Genomic DNA, 16,319 nt, shown 5'->3' on the forward strand with positions numbered 1-16,319 from the left:
AACATTGCATTCTTAATTGAGGAAGTCAAAATTTGCCCCCTACTCACCCTACCAGAACTAGTTTCTGTAACAAAAGTACCAGTAAAAATGAATCACACTAATTTAAAAGAGTCAAATCAGTACACTTAGTTTTCTTTCCAGTGATTTCAATTATAAGCCTACTAAATGCCAATAAAGTAGCCCTACACTACAAGACAGTTAACAGAAAATCTCCAAGAAGTCACAATGCCACCATATGTAATATGATTCAAGGCATGCACCTAACTTGCCAGGTTTACAGGCTCTTGGGCTGGGTTTCTTGGGCTGTCATCCATTGTCCCCTATTTACATGAACTCAGCTGGTATCTGGGAAGGCTGTTACGTCACGGTGCTTGTGATGACTGGCTTCTGTAGCCTCGCTACCCAGGCTGACATCCTGTCTACCCTAGCAAGACAACGCTGTGACCCTGGTCAGCTTCCCAGAAGCCCTCGCTCTGTACTTCCATTCTTTTTAAAAGTGGACACAGTGGTAGTGTGTACTTTAAGGGTTTTGTTGAAGATGGGTAGATGAGGCACACAGAGAACTATGTTTACACATACAAAACCCTTACTAAAAAGTAGCTGGTATCAGATGTATATCAAAACTTGGGAAAATATAAAGATGTGTTAATTTTTTAGTATGTAATTTAACAAAAGTAGTTGATCAAATTGAGGGCCACTAAAAATAAATTTTAGATCACTTTCAATTAAAATTAAACAAGGGTTAATATCCTAAAAATGCACACTGGCTTCCAAATTTGGAATCCTTTTACGAAGAGTTCTACAGTCTAATGATTCTCAGAAGTAGACTCAAGGGGGAAAAAAAAAAATTCAGAAAATGAAAGAGAATTTGTCTCCTTCCAAACTTTCCTGGGGTTGGCGCATTAGTTTGTTGTGTATCTGTGTTCCCAACAGCTGCAAGTATGCTGTAATCACAATGACCCAAGAAATAAAAAAGCATGGAATAATCTGCTGGCTTGATATGGTCAGCAAAGCAGGCCATTTGAGAGATAAAATTTTTATTAAGAGCTGAATAATGCTAAATTCGATTGGCTGCACTGATAACCATAATTTTTTTCTTCTAAACATTCTGCCTGGAGAGAAACATTGATATTCTAGAAAATGGTAATACACTCTTTGAATGATAACAAATAAACTAAAAATCAAAGAGGTATTGACATTTATTGTACCAGCTCTCATGTAACAGGGCCAAATGGAAATTTAATTGTCGGGCAGGTAGCTGGACTATCGAAGACCGTCTAACTGCTCCACCTCGGTGGCTACATTATCCAGCTCTGCCATCTCCACTGATGAAAATGACCTGGGAAATGTCAGAATTTTGCTTTGTTTTATGGCCCTGGGGTAAGCATATGTTTTATTTTGCACACTTTATTACTTGTTAAAGAGACACAGCCCTGGAAATAAGAATAGGTTCATATGCTAAACATTCTGTACTCTGCAGACAGTCCGAATTGATTAAAGTCTCATTCTCCAGTTTTTCTAAAGTGCAATTGTCCTAAACTCAGAAAAAACAAAGAAACAGAACCCGCTAAGATCTACAACTTCCCTCCTACTGCAGATCAAAGGAAACTCCAAGGCAAAAAATAAATATTTGGAAGTAAAATTCAAGACAAGTCAAAATAAACCACAATGAGATTAATGTTCCCTGAGGTTTTTTTTTTTTTTTTCTTTTTTTTTTTTTTTTCAGACCTAACTGTAATCTCCTGTTCAAATGAAAGTACTATCAGGTATAAGTTAAGGATCTTTAAAGCTCACACAGTTAAATATGCTGAAAATGCAGATGCAAAGGATGACTTCCTATCTCTAAATCTATTCTTCCTGTTTCTAACATGACATGTTGCACAACTCTGATTTTTAAAAAACTATTTACAAAACAGAAATGCAGCTTTCCTAGTTCAAGGAAGACAGTCCCTGGCAAAGCACTAATGTGATTCTTCTATTACCCTTAGAATTTCATTGAAGGCCAAAACAAACATAATAGCTGGAATCCAGTAGCTACCTCTTGGAAGTCCTGAATAATGCATTATAATAGCGAAGATTTAGAATATGGAGAGACAACAATGCACATCATGAGCGTTCATAAACTTGGCTAGTGTAAACACTTTCCCGTGGGAAGTACAGCTAGACAGGACTCCTACTTTTATAACCCGATCTGAGAGCTAAAAGCTTCCCTATAAAGATGATGCAAACGCCCTAACGCACAGCACATTAAGCCCTAATGAAACAGCCCAGTCTGAGTTTCAAATGCAGCCCTCCATTCAGTGATGCTTTAAATATAAGCTTAATAAAGCAGATTAAAAAGAAAGAGGCTGTAATTACTTTTATTAAGAACTCAATCTCTTGTCCTATTATTGGTGGACATGTAAGCCTCAAAGGCTGAATACAGATAGTAAAAAATTACATGAAGGGCTTCCCTATCATGTCGTGGCCATTATTTTTTTTTAAATGTAAGCCTAACAATTGATAAACCACGAGAGGAATATGAAAAATTGAGAAAGTAACATCCAGGCAAAAATTAGCCCTGGGCTAGCCACTGTATCTTTTCTTGTCTTATTTGGTAAAGAAATGACATTTTATGATTTCAGGGCTGGGCATGCCACATAAAGGTGTATGAGAGAAAAACTCATAAATTCAAAAATGTAAGAAGACAGTATAGCCGGGGATCTAGCTCAGTGGGGTAAGCACCTGCCTCGAAAGCGTGAGGTCATGAGTTCGATCCCCAGTACAAAGAAAAAAATAGACAGCGTTCATTTTATGATGGCTATTTAAGGGAACCTTCACCAAACTAATAACTTTATATTATTTCATAAAATTATATTTATAAACACTCTACACTCTGGTCAGCATGCTAACCACAGGCATTTGTTAGAAAATATACATAGAAAAGCACATTAGTACAATTTTTAAATCACTTAAATTTCATTAATTTCTCCAAATATATAAATTTATAATTTATATACCAAAGCTTCAAAGTTGTTTAAATGACTCCTTTTCCCCAATCGTATATTTCACATTTGCATTCAAGTCGGTTCAAATTATTTAAAACCATCCTTGTCAAACCAAAATATAGATCAAAGCCACAGAGTTCTTTAAGTTCTTTTCTTACTTCTGGCTTCTGTTCCTTTTTTCTTGGCCTAAAATGTCATAAATCTATCATTAGCTAGCAACTGCTCTGACGGTTAAAAAATGCACTTTAATTGAAAAGGATTAATGAATTGCTCATCTAGTCCTCCAATTAACTTAAATTATAGATTTATATAAATAATTCCTGAAATTACGTCTATAATACTGATGTTTATCTGCATCATGCAATCAAAAGAGTCAGATCATGAACGCACTATGTACATTTGTGGCAAAAAAAAAAAAAAAATCTACATTAAAGAAATTCAACAGGCAGCATTTTCTATATGAAAGCTTTCAGTCTCCAAATAGTTCAAATGCAAAAGAAAGAATCTGTCAAATAGCACTTCTGCAGCACAGCACAGATGGAGAAAAAAGGAGAATTTCGCATGTGCTTTTATTTTTCAAGTAAAGGAGCTGCTCAGTATTTATTTCAGCACAAAAATATTAATGAGTTACTTATCAACAGACACGTTGGAACATCAATATCTGGTGTATGGACAGAGTGCTCAAAATTTGTATTTTGTAAATATAGGCAGCATTATCTTTGGATATGGCAGTTAACTTTCTTTCTTTCTTTCTTTCTTTCTTTCTTTATTTATTTATTTTGGGTTTTGTTTTTCATTTTTGAGACTGGATCTCACGATGTAGCCCAGGTTGTCCCTGAACTCACTATGAAGCATAAGCTGGCCTCAAATTCACAGCAATCCTCCTGCCTCTGCCTCCCGAGTCCTGGGATTACAGGCACACAGCACCATACCCAGCAAATGTCAACTCTTTTTAGACCTGTTTCAAAATCCAATCATTCATTTGAAATAATCACTGGTTTTTTTCCATGGATTGCTTTCTTCCATTTGTCATAGTATTAGCTCCTGAAAAAGAATTAATCATAACAGGAGTATCTTCTGCATGGTATTTCCTATCACTTTTTATCTTTACCAAGCAGGCTGCCAGGATTTAGTGGGCAGCAGAGCCCAGGATCAGCTTTTTATTTCTCGTTCTATTAGTTCAAATTCAGATAGCTCACACATCTGTTTTATTTCTAAAAATCACTGCCCAGGAAAAGTGTTCTACCCAAACATAAACTTTACTATAAATAACTAAGAATCTAACAAATAACTGTTTGGGGGGAAATGGAAGTGTGTTTAAACCTCTGAATTCTTCCCAACAAGAGGCCTTTAGTCATCTTCCTTTTAAGAGTCTTTCTGACAGCAGCGATCAGCTTCCCTCAGAAGCTGTCCCCAGAGTGAACAAGTAAGACTCCTGCCGGAAATCCAGGTATTAACATCATATTACTTGCTAATTATAAAACTCCGTTTCCCATACTGACATATTCACTTCCAACCCTTTTATCTAAAACGCGTATTTGCTTTCCAATCATAGTCTGACAGCAGAGTGTATCTGACATAAGACAGTGAAATGATCTTTAATAAGACAGCAGTTCAAAGCATGTAGCTTTCATGCATAATAACTACGTTGGCTTAATTTGCTTCTCCACAGAAATGATTCTATTTGTGGAAATTCACAAAGTAAGGCAGATTTTTTAAGAGCGCTTTACCAGCGACGAAACTGGCTTTGTAAGAGTCCTTCGTATCTCTCTTAATATGGAAAGATTGCCATTCTGACATTCAAAGAACTTAGAAATTTCTCTTCTGGTTCTTCTTATAGGGATTGTAAAATACTTTCACTATGTGTTACTTGTAACCCCTTTGCTTGTCTTTCTTCAGGTCAATGGAAAGATCACAGCAAATGTGCTATGATTATTAAGTTAGTATGATATTTCAAAATATTTAGTATTGCAAATAAGTGTGGTATGATTTCATCAGTGCGCTGATACTTCTAGTTATTCCTAAAGAAGATTAATGTTAAACAATATTTAGATATCTGCCTGACAGAAGTGCAACAAAAACCTACAGGTCACAACAAAAACTTTCTCAAACTGACCATGTTTCAACTACACAAAAATGGCTAAACCTAAATGAATACGTTTCCTTAGAATCAGTTCCATGTTTCATTCTACTTCAAATAGTAACATTTTTTTTCATTGAAATGTACTGTAAAATAAGATAGGAAAGTATATTTAAAAATATGCTAGTTTTAACAAAACTAAATCATTACTAAGTGTTTTCATAAATTATTACCTTTCTCCTTAAATGCAGAAAGAAATGTTTTATTGACCTACCAAGTTTATTCTGGTGTTCCTAGTATTTATAATCTTAACTTCTTTTTCACCAGTCTAGAAGATAATTTTTCTATTTTCATTTATATTTATTTTGCTTTTTCATACATATGTCTCAATAACCATCATGTTATTTCTAAAATTTCACTTGCAATTATTTTGTTTTTTCAGGAGACTAACTCTGTAACCATCAATACGACACAAGTCCAGTCAAGCTCACTACTACAAAATCGAATCTTCATCCAAGAGACAGAAAAGATCTTCATAAGAGGAAAAATTATAGCAGAAGCCTTAATCAGAAACTAGAACAAGGAATGAATTATTATCATGCACAGCCATAAGATTAGTGCTGTTTTTGGAAGACTGTGAAAATATCCAGCTAGCATGAAACATGTCTAGAAATATGAAAGCTAGCTAGTCCTGTGCAAAAGCTTTTCTCAGCCCCATAGAAACGCTGGGAGTTTTCCTATTACAGGGGATAAAGACAACTCTGAAAACCCTCTGGCCAAGGCAGTCATGGGCATATCCAGCTCTTGTGTTGCAGCTACAAAGCTGCCCATCGGGGTCTGGGGACCTTGGTGTGAAAACTCACATTTCATTATGGGTAATTTTTCCTGGACAAAAAGACCACAATATAAAGCACAAACCTGCACATCATAGGTCCCATTTAGTAAAACAGGCCTGGAAGAATTGATGTCCTGCAGCACACCAGAAAGCACGGAACGGTTGACCTTCTGGAAGTCTTTGGAATGGCTGAACTGCACCATGTTATGAAGGGCCAAGATTTTGCTGTCCAGCTCAGCATCCTGCCTGGTGCGGTTATGCAGTCCTAAGTGATACTTTCGGAAGTGCTTAATCAGATCTGTGGGGTCGTTGCCATAGTAACCATACCCACAGATATTGCATTTAAAGTCCTGAAGCTCTGGAGACAGAGGTGCCGGATCTGGGTTGTCATTCACCACTGAGTCACTTTTGGATTTATTCAGTCTCACACCCCCATCTGAAGGCACTTGTGGGTATTTTGAGGCCACTGAAACTGGGCTTAAACCTTGACAATTGGCTTGACCACTCTGCGCTTGCCCTGTTTCCTCGGTAGCCTTTGGTGACATCTTATGATCTTCCTTTGTCTCCAATGAGTCCCCCGCTGGGGTACAGGCCATATCTTGAGGGTCATCTGCCTCTGCTCTTTGAGGAGACTTCAAGGGCTCACAGACTCCTCCAGCAGCTGGAGATGAGAAAGCCAACATATTTCTGTCTGTCACCTCATCAAGCGGAAAGGATGGAAGGTTTCCTCCCTTGTTGGGGCTCTCATAATTGAAGCCAGCCTTCTCACCCAGGACTGAGCTTTTGGTCTCCTTCTTACTGCTGGAAGATGGATCTTGGACATGTAAGCTATGCTCCTCTTTATTATTTAGTTCTGCAGCATTGCTCTGATCCGTATTTTCTGACATCGGATCTGCAGGAAATTCTTTGTTCTGTCCAGATACTTTGCTTTCTGCACCTATCGGCTCCAGGGTCTGGCCCTCGCCTTCACTAGCAACGTTTCTCAGAGGGGGGTTCTTTTTCCGGACCATATCTGCAAAAATACACGGACAAGGCAGAGCAGGGTTATTTGAAAGTCATGGACATGTAATCAAATGTAGAATACTTTACTCATTCTATTTAAGATTTTCTAAGGGGTATAATAAAATATTTCCTCCAGCAGAACTATCAGTCTTAAAAATAGCAAGAAATTGAAACTCAAGCAAACAATTTACAGGTGGAATTATTTTTGTCACAGACCGTCTCATCAATATTTAAAAAGATTTATGAATATTAAAGGACGATTATCTTTCCTGGCTCTATCATTATTATTAGCCTTCCCTACCAACTGCATTTTTGCCCAATTTCTTTCTTTAGCTTTAATAGATGATAAATGAATGCACATACACTCATACACATTTGTGGATTATATATAATATGTATACTTGTTATAGAATATATACACATGCTTTTGTTGATGGAATACATATTATATGTGTACATGCTACACAGAGATATAGGTAAACATCATCAATTATAGTTTGATTACACTGGGCAACCAAACTACACTCTTGCAGCCAAAATGCTCTCCTAGAGTCCCGCTATTACTCTCAGGAAATGGAGGATAATGAACATTTCATCTCTGAGCTGCCAACCAATTTCTTTAAGACACTTTGAGAGCTTTCCTGAAAATGAGGAGGACCTGGTTTCAACAAGATTGTGTCTACCATGATGGCAAAGCAAACCAAGCCAAGGCACACTACACACAGCCTGCAATGAACCCCAGGGGTACAGTGGAAGGTGACCTCATGCTGAGGCACACAACACCAGCATGCTGCAGCTGAAAATGGCAAAGACTCAGCAGGATCCTATGATTTCCCTTCGTGTGGTAGCTCAATTGTGTCTTTCTGGATAGTGACATCATCAACGGAGGTCAAAGCTGAATCCTGTGGACAGATTCCTCCACAGCAATCTAATGAATCAGAACCCTAAGGATATGGAGAAGCAATGTGTATTCTATCAGTAAGAGAACGCGCTAGCAATGGTTAATCAAATGGGGTTCCATGGCATGGGTTCCGTAAAGACTCGGCAGGAAAACCTTCAAATGTTATCTAAGGCACAACCCCAAACATCTGTAAATGTCGATTTCTAGTAAAACAACATCTCTTTCGTAGCAGACTGCTAAGAATACCAATTTAGTAAGAGTTCATTACACAATGATTATCCAAAATGTGCAGGGAAAATCCAAATTAATAACATGGTATTAGTCATTTTTGTCTGTAATTTGTTACAGGTGCTGAGGAACCAGACTGGCTTGGGAAAGATGGGCGTATCTTTGCTTTTGAAAAGCTGGTCAAGCAGAATTTTGTTTTTAATAGTGTGACTCTCCAGCCAAAGATAATGCAGTAGTTGTATAAGGAAACATTTACAAGGTAGAAACTCACCTTAGTGAATAATCTTGACAACAGTACACCTGTTTAAACCAGGATACTACTCCTCTAATACACCAATAACATCGTCCATCAAAGAGCCAAGAATCTCCCTCTCAGCACAAAAAAAAAAAAAAAAAAAAAAAAAAAATTCCAAGATGAAATGAGTGATGGTTCTCGGAGGATGTCACCCTTCCTGGACTTCTGGGGGAGGGACTATGTGTTCCTCTCGTTGGTGCCACCTTACAGGGACCAAAATTAACAAACCCAGGGAATGGGCATCACAAGTCGCACTGTTTGTATTTCTGCAGTGCTCACCTCTTAATGTCTTACATGTTGATGGCAATGGTTTAGGAGACCTCTATTCCTTCAAAGGAATCAGGCACTTTAGAAAGGGTAACACGTGGGAGACTCAAAATGATTTTATCAGTGGCCAACAAAGGGGAAAATAAAGAGAAAAAAGACAAAGGAAATTTAAGAAATGGATCATCAGTTAAACTAAAGTTTAAGCAAACTCTACTGTTGGAGCTAGGCACAATGACAAACACTTACAGTCTCCGCTATCAGGGACTGGAGGAGGAGGACAGTGAGCCCAGGAGTTTGAGAACAGTGTGAGCAACACAGTGAGATCCCCCCAAAAACTGGGGGGAGGGTGCACATGCGCACACCTTTATATTTGCATTTAATTTGGCCAACACAAAAGGATTGCTGAGTATCAAGCATTCCCACCTACGAAAATGTGATGTATATACTTCTTTCTCTCTATAATTTCATGATTTTCTTTTCCATTACACATGACACTATACTATTTCCTTTGACAAATACTGAATAACTGTAGTTTGTCTTTCAATTTTTTCAATAACATGACTAAGCTCTGACTCACCTACATAATAAGGTTAAAAAATTAAAATCCTATGTGAAAAGCAGAATGTCTAAAGAAATGATTCATTAATGTTATCCTTCCAGCAAAATGAAGAGAAAACGGTTTATGCCCATAGGTTAATGTCAAGGTGATTGGGAAAATGACAACAATTTAAACAGCCAGAGAACTAAATTAAATTTAAAATGAATGTATTGAAATACGTTAAAATTGGGAAGAAATTAAGATTATTTTTCAGGACATGGGAAAGTTATAGATCTTATTAATTTAGCATTATCATAAAGAGGTGCAATGGGTCAAACTTTCAAAACTGTTCAACCAAAATGCTTAGTGCCTTAGAGGAAAAATACGACTTAATTAAGCTACCATCTTTCCAAATTTCACTTCCCTCTTTCACCCAAGAACAGATCTTTAGAAAACGGATGACTCACTGGTTCCTTATGCTGAATAAAGGCCTTACTAATACACATTGCAAAGAAGGTTAACTGCTAAAACTTCAAGGCACTATCAGAAAGCTCAGTTGGGTTCTATTCTGTGTTGTGGGAGTAAGGGTATGTACTTTTTAGTTGCTGTTTTTTTTTTTTTTTTTAAATGCCTAATTTAGTTGACTATACTTTGAAGTAGTTATAGAAAAGTAATTCCTACTGGAATTATATGATCATAATTTTTCAGAGTGACATATTATGTAAATACAAGCACATTTACAATACTTTCAAGTGGAAGAAACTCCTCTAGCAAGTCATAAGTTAGATACCATAAGACTAGAGCCACCCTCCAGTTATTATCTGTAAGACAAATAACAGATTGCATGAGGTTTTACTGTCTGCCAAGAACTTTTCCAGTTAACATTTTCACTTGAAAAAAAAAAAAATAGATCACATACTTGTAAAATCATACCCAGCATTGACTTCATAAGGCATGTGGCTTTAGAGTGCTTTTTACAATTATTAGTTCTATTAGTCAACTAGCAGGAAGCTAATGTGACTGTCTTAGAAACGCTGGGAGGACACAGAAGACATTCTGAGAGCTGAGCTGTGTATCTGCAAAACAAAGAAAAAAATTTTTTTTTTCCTTCCCAAATGATGCAAACATACTTCTTAAGGTATTGCACCTAAAATACATTAATACGCCAGCACCCTGAGCTGCTGGAAAAACATCTGATAAAAACAGGAGCAGACCTTGAGCAGGGTCCTCTCCTCCCTTGGATTTTAATAAAGCAGCAGGAGGAGGAAGATGATAAAAAGATCACAAGACATGAAATCAGTTTCACAAGAGGCCGTGATGCTGGTGAAGTTATTTGACCACAACCTCCCTCCCCCCAACCCCAGCGACTGTGATACTTACCTACCCTAAGGTCGAGGGGAGAGAATCTTACTTTGTAAACACCAGCAAGGGCTTGTGAGGGAAAATTTAAGTCATTAAAATACATAACCATGTGACGGATCCTCAGGCATCAGCGGCGGCAATTCTATTTTAAACAGTGTCATTCTGCTCCCCAGCAGTTTCTCCGCCTCATACAGACTACAAAAGTGGAAGAGTTCAAGATGCCACCTTAAAGGAGGTCCACTCTAATGGCCACCAGAGACCACAGAGCTGAAGGCCAACAGGACAAAGAGGGGCTGAGAAACCACAAGGCTCTGAGTAGCTCCTTGAAATCCTCTGTGTAACTGTGAGATAAAAATTGACTCTAATAGTGAGCTCTGTGTAAACTGAAGTCACTCTCCACTCACACAAACACAGGAAGACCGCTTAAACAGCTGGTCATACACACACACACATGCACGCACGCACGCACACACGTGCGTGCGCAATGACATTTGGGAAGTGATTTTTTTCTTTTAGGAACAGGAGTTCCTTATGATTGTTTTCTGTGCTCTTTAACCAAACCTTTACTCTTTTAAGCTAATGACAATTAAATTGATCTTTCTTGGTGTGGTTGATACTGGACATACATTTTTAATACTTGAATTTTAGGGGAAATGGATAACTGAGCAAATGCCCAGCGCATGCACAGAGGTGAAAACTACGTGCAGCTTCTGCAAAATGCCCCATTAGCTTTTCAATTCTGAGGTATAAGGTACGATCACATCTGCATAAAACATAAACCTCTACTCCTAACTGTTCTATCAAAATTAAATCTAAGGGGCTGGGAACTTAGCTTAGTGGCATAAGGGCCTGCCCAGCAGGCGCCAGGTCATGAGTTCAAGCCTGGTACCAAAAAATAAATAAATAAATCTAAAAGCTTCGTTTGCATTCTTAGAAAGTGTTTACTATTACTTAAAAAAAAAAAAAAAAAAAAGGCAATAGGAGAGGGTACTACGTCTACTTTCCAGTATTACTTAGATTTAAGCAGTGAAAATAATCAGCATTAGAGCTTAAAATAGCTTAATAGCTACTGGGTCTCACTGATTAAAATACTTAAATATATATATATATTTGTGAAATATATATATATATATATGAAAACAATTTTCTGTAAAAGGCAGGATTATGTTCTCAGGGTGGTAATTTCACAGCCAACGGAATCTGAGTTTCTGATTATATCTGGATACTGTGAATTAACTCACTAATGATTTATTTATATTTCATATGTCTGCACATACATTAAATATATGTAAACATAAATAGACATGTCAACCTATATAAATATGTTTATAACTATGCATATGCATATATATAAATATATGTACACACATTTATGAAATACTCTGAATAAACTTAGAAGAGATGATTGAATATATTATTCACCTAAAGAAAACAACTATCACAAAAATTTTAAAAGAAACTGACATCACCCAGCCACCCAATGCAGATTAAGAACCAGCCTTTAATTCCATTAGACAAGAAACCACTTGAAGGTAAGATGTATAAATTACAGATGTCCTTTATAGACTATTGACCTTACAGAGCAAAAACCTAAGAAGGAAGAAAGAACAGTAGAAATCACATGTCCAGTGCTGGACGTGATTCAAATCACATGCTTATGTGAGCAAGGGCAGGTCCTTTCCACTCTGAGTCTCTGTTCTTATCTGTATAACGAGGGAATAAATTATTTCTAAACTTCTCCCTGACTCTGTGACTCTGTAATCGTTCTGGTTAATAACACTTTAGCTTTACCTTTGAAAACCTTTGTCCAATTTCACCCGAAGACTATAAAATATTAAACCACCAACCACTAAGGATGGCCTAAATACTAATGCATACCATTTGCTCAGTTATCCATTTCCCCTAAAATTCAAGTATTAAAAATGTATGTCCAGTATCAACCACACCAAGAAAGATCAATTTAATTGTCATTAGCTTAAAAGAGTAAAGGTTTGGTTAAAGAGCACAGAAAACAATCATAAGGAACTCCTGTTCCTAAAAGAAAAAAATCACTTCCCAAATGTCACTGCGCACGCGCATGTGTGCGTGCGTGCGTGCGTGCATGTGTGTGTGTGTGTGTATGTGTGTGGTGTGTGTGCGTACATGTATATATTCTGAACAAGACTGTAAAAAATTAGGGGGGCAAAGATTGTGTAATCTGACCTCAGTCTCGAATCCTGCTGCACATGATTTTTATTATAAGTAGCAGCTCTTATTTTCATAATATATAATGCCAGATGACATGTTCTTTTTGTTTTTCTAGATAATAAAACTTTCAAGTGCTTGAAATCAAAGCTTAACACAAAGAAAAAAGTCCTGGTGATCTTCTCCTTTGTGGATCTATGTTCTCTCCCCTGCTCGCTTGTATCATCAGCCTAGGAGCACTGAGATTAATTACACACTTCATATAGCTTTTATTTTTAAGAAATTACAAAGAAAGAAAAGAGAAAAGCAAAATGTTCCTTTTGATCAAAAGTCCCCCACAAAGAATTTAAAGAATTAAGCAAATGATAGCAAAATAAAAGGAAGGTCAAGTCTTAGGCCTATAGCAAGCTAGATAGCTTCCATATGAACAACATACAAAGTTCAGTTTTAAAGAACATATGTGTCTGCTCATTGGTTTGGGGGAAAAACACTTGAATCCTGTCTACTCCATATACACAGATCAAAATCAGATTGCTTAAGTGAACTATAAAATGCAAGAGACATTGTTTACCCAATTCACAAATCCAAGAATTACTGAAGGAGTTTAAGTATTTCTATTTCTTCAGATTTCAGGGCCATACTTCAATGGTAGAACTCTTTTTTTGTAAACCGTATCAAACTTCATAAACTCAATGTCAGATCCTGTTCTTTGCTATCCATTTTATTTAATTTGTTCTCTCTGAATCCACTGTTCCCGAATCTTTAAAGATATTTTTGGACATCTTAAACCCTGTTGAAATTTAAGAATCACCACCTTCAAACAACTCTTATCAAATAAATCTCTTATTAATTCACATCAAATTAATCCAAAATGGTCAGTTCTATTAACATATGCTTCAGAGCACTGTGGACATTAGAAATAACCCAAATCAATCTCTCTCTCTCTCTCTCTCTCTCTTCTCTCTCTCTCTCTCTCTCTCTCTCTCTCTCTCTCTCTCTCTCTGAGATAAAATGCACACTATTTAGATATCCTGTTTCAAAGAGTTTTATGTTGGCTCAAACACATTTTAATAAGCTTTTTATTTCATCGTGCGATGTTCTCTATATTTCAAATATCTAATTCCAAATGCTCATCTCTAGCTAAAAGAAGATAGTGTCATAAGCAATAATATCGTCTTTGCAAAAATCAGTCTTCATGTATCCACACGTGGCTTAAAGAAACAAGTTCACTAACTATTTCACTTTTAGAAGAAAATTACAATTTTTTTCCTTCAAAGACTTTATGCCATCAACTTACATAACACTAAGGGCTACCTCTAGAAAAACTGGAGAATGCATCCTATTCACTAAGTGGCATATTTAAAACAAAGCAAGTAGATGTTATCAAGAGAGAATGTTAAAAAGAAAGGAAGATTGGTTACTTTCCATTCCATAATTGGCAAGAAGCAAGAATACTAAAAACTCTAATTTCAACAAAATCATAGCTTCAATAAGCAATTTTAAATGTTATCATTTATCTTCCCACCCACATACAATTTTATCTATTCTTCTCTGGAAAAATTTTTCATAATAACTGTTCATTTAAAAAGACCAATCTGGCTATATTTGCATACAAGCCAGGTTCAAATTCATCCTTCAATTCTTCCTTAAACATAAAATATTTCAACAGGTCCTTGGGCAAAGAGCGAAACATAGAATTATGTACAAAAAAAGAGTAGCTCGTGAAAAAATATAAATGCTTGTATTTATCTTGACAGTTATAAAGTGAACTGATATTTTATAGGATGAAAACTAAATTTCCAATGATAACAAAAAACAGTCAAGTAAGGTGCTCTATAGGAATATTGTTTACTTCCTTATTATTGGTTAAAAACACCTTTGCGTATCAAAGGCAGCTTAGTTTTTATGTATTGATGTTGGTTTGCCTGTTTTCTAATTTGTCTTTCAAATAATCGAACAGGAAAGAAAATCTTAGTCATTCACCAACCTGACTGGCTGGCTAAAGCTATCTCAGTTCTCTCCTATGAAAACCTCATCCATCATCAGTATTCCATTTGGTAAAAGGATTCAGGCATATACTACAGTTACTCTAAAGGATACAATCCAGAAGGTGGCAACTTCACTCCGTAAGAATGCCACTAGTACCATCTTCATAGTACTAGGAAGCCCGATGTAAAGCAAGGTTTCCTTTTGTTTTAAGACTACCAAACAGAACACAAGACTAAAAGGCATACTGTCAATTTACACTGCCAATCCACTGTGTATGCAGCTATGGAGAAAGAAAGATTCGGACAGAAAGACACACATATTTCTTCTCTCTCCAAAGTGAAGGGAAGTAACTCTGTGTTACTGTAAGCAAGAATTCTTCCTCATGAAACTGAGAAGTAACTCACAACCACTGTGCTCTTTCCAATCCAGTAGGAAGCAACTTACAAGGCACTTACCCATCTGACACCCCAGTCCAAGAACAGAACCACAGGAGTATCCAATAATTAAAGCACAAATATCATGAGGAGTCAGCTCACACAATCACTCACAACAGGGGGTTTCAAAATAAATCCAGACTGTCTATACATAGCACACATACACAGATGATACAGGCAAGGATCTTTTTTCTGCATGTATTTTTTAAAGTCCATTCAAATGGAACTACTGACTGATAGCTTTCACACTATACAATGCACACTGACCAAAAACCTATCACCCTCCTTAGTGCTCACTACCTAATATAGCTCATCTTGCATCATTTTTACTTCTGATGAAAACGAATTACACACACATACACACACACATGCACACACACACAGGGTGAAGTCAATTTTCTCTTTTGAAAAACTTTTCCAAAGAAATCCGATCTTTTCAAACAAAATTTTATTGCACTTGAAAGACATTATGACAGACACTAAGATAGGTTAAGCCATTTTTCTCTCTCATCTAGAATGAAAAAAAAAATTGTACATATGGAAAAGAAGGAAGCAACAGCATCCACTCATAAATCGGGTACATGACACACTTACATAGGAAGCTTCAGTTGGAAGAATCTTTCTGAAGAAGCCTGATTTCAGAACATTCTGCTTTACATTATGCTCACACCCTGAGTTTAGCTAAGCCCTGTCGAGGCTTTTATTATGGTAACTGTTTAAATAGAGACGGCAAACCCAAGGAGTTTCTTCAGGTTCTTCCTGAGATTCTGGCTTTGAAAAAAACTGAAAGGTCACGTCAACTTCATTCAGATCCACAGTATACATCAGCAATTACAGCTCTAGAAGTTCCTAGGGCTCAGAGGATGGAGGTGGATTAGAGTTTCCCCATCTCTGTTGGCTTTTTGTCTCACAACGCCACTTTACCCAACAAACCAATGCCCCATGAACAGACAGGAGATGACATTCTAACACAATAATGCTGGAGGAAAAAACATAACCAGGATGTTCATGTGTGATATTTTAAAAGAAACAGTATCCCTTCATTCAATTGGCAAGAGAACTAGGATGCTTTGCTCTAAAGCAGACAGTTTTGAAGTGCTTGTTTTTGGTTTTTGGTTTTAGGGTTTCCGCGCCCTCCCCCCCAATGCCCAGCATAGCTATCAACTTTAAAAGAAGGTCATGATGTATGATCCTGAAAGATTTAGAATCAGCATTGT

At 36.9% G+C, this 16,319-nt stretch overlaps 1 protein-coding gene across 8 annotated transcripts in view; it reads right to left on the minus strand.

Moving 5' to 3' along the window:
- Positions 1-16,319, minus strand: part of Trps1 (transcriptional repressor GATA binding 1) — a 231,408-nt gene that overhangs the window by 181,393 nt on the left and 33,696 nt on the right. For 3 of the 8 annotated variants that reach the window (XM_063257650.1, XM_003479840.5, XM_063257651.1), the window contains exons 2-3: positions 10,053-10,209; positions 5,986-6,914 (exon numbers count right to left, since the gene is read on the minus strand). In XM_063257650.1, the coding sequence (XP_063113720.1) occupies positions 5,986-6,914; positions 10,053-10,089 (966 nt within the window). In that variant the 5' untranslated portion in view covers positions 10,090-10,209. Of the gene's footprint in view, positions 1-5,985; positions 6,915-8,304; positions 8,430-10,052; positions 10,210-16,319 lie in introns of those variants that run through there. The other 5 variants (XM_063257653.1, XM_013143982.3, XM_063257654.1 and 2 more) reach the window with 3 other exon arrangements.

Source organism: Cavia porcellus, unplaced genomic scaffold (genome assembly GCF_034190915.1).
Source record: "Cavia porcellus strain 051 isolate PalLab524CR breed Dunkin Hartley unplaced genomic scaffold, mCavPor4.1 scaffold_10, whole genome shotgun sequence".
In the NCBI taxonomy this organism is placed as follows: domain Eukaryota; kingdom Metazoa; phylum Chordata; class Mammalia; order Rodentia; family Caviidae; genus Cavia; species Cavia porcellus.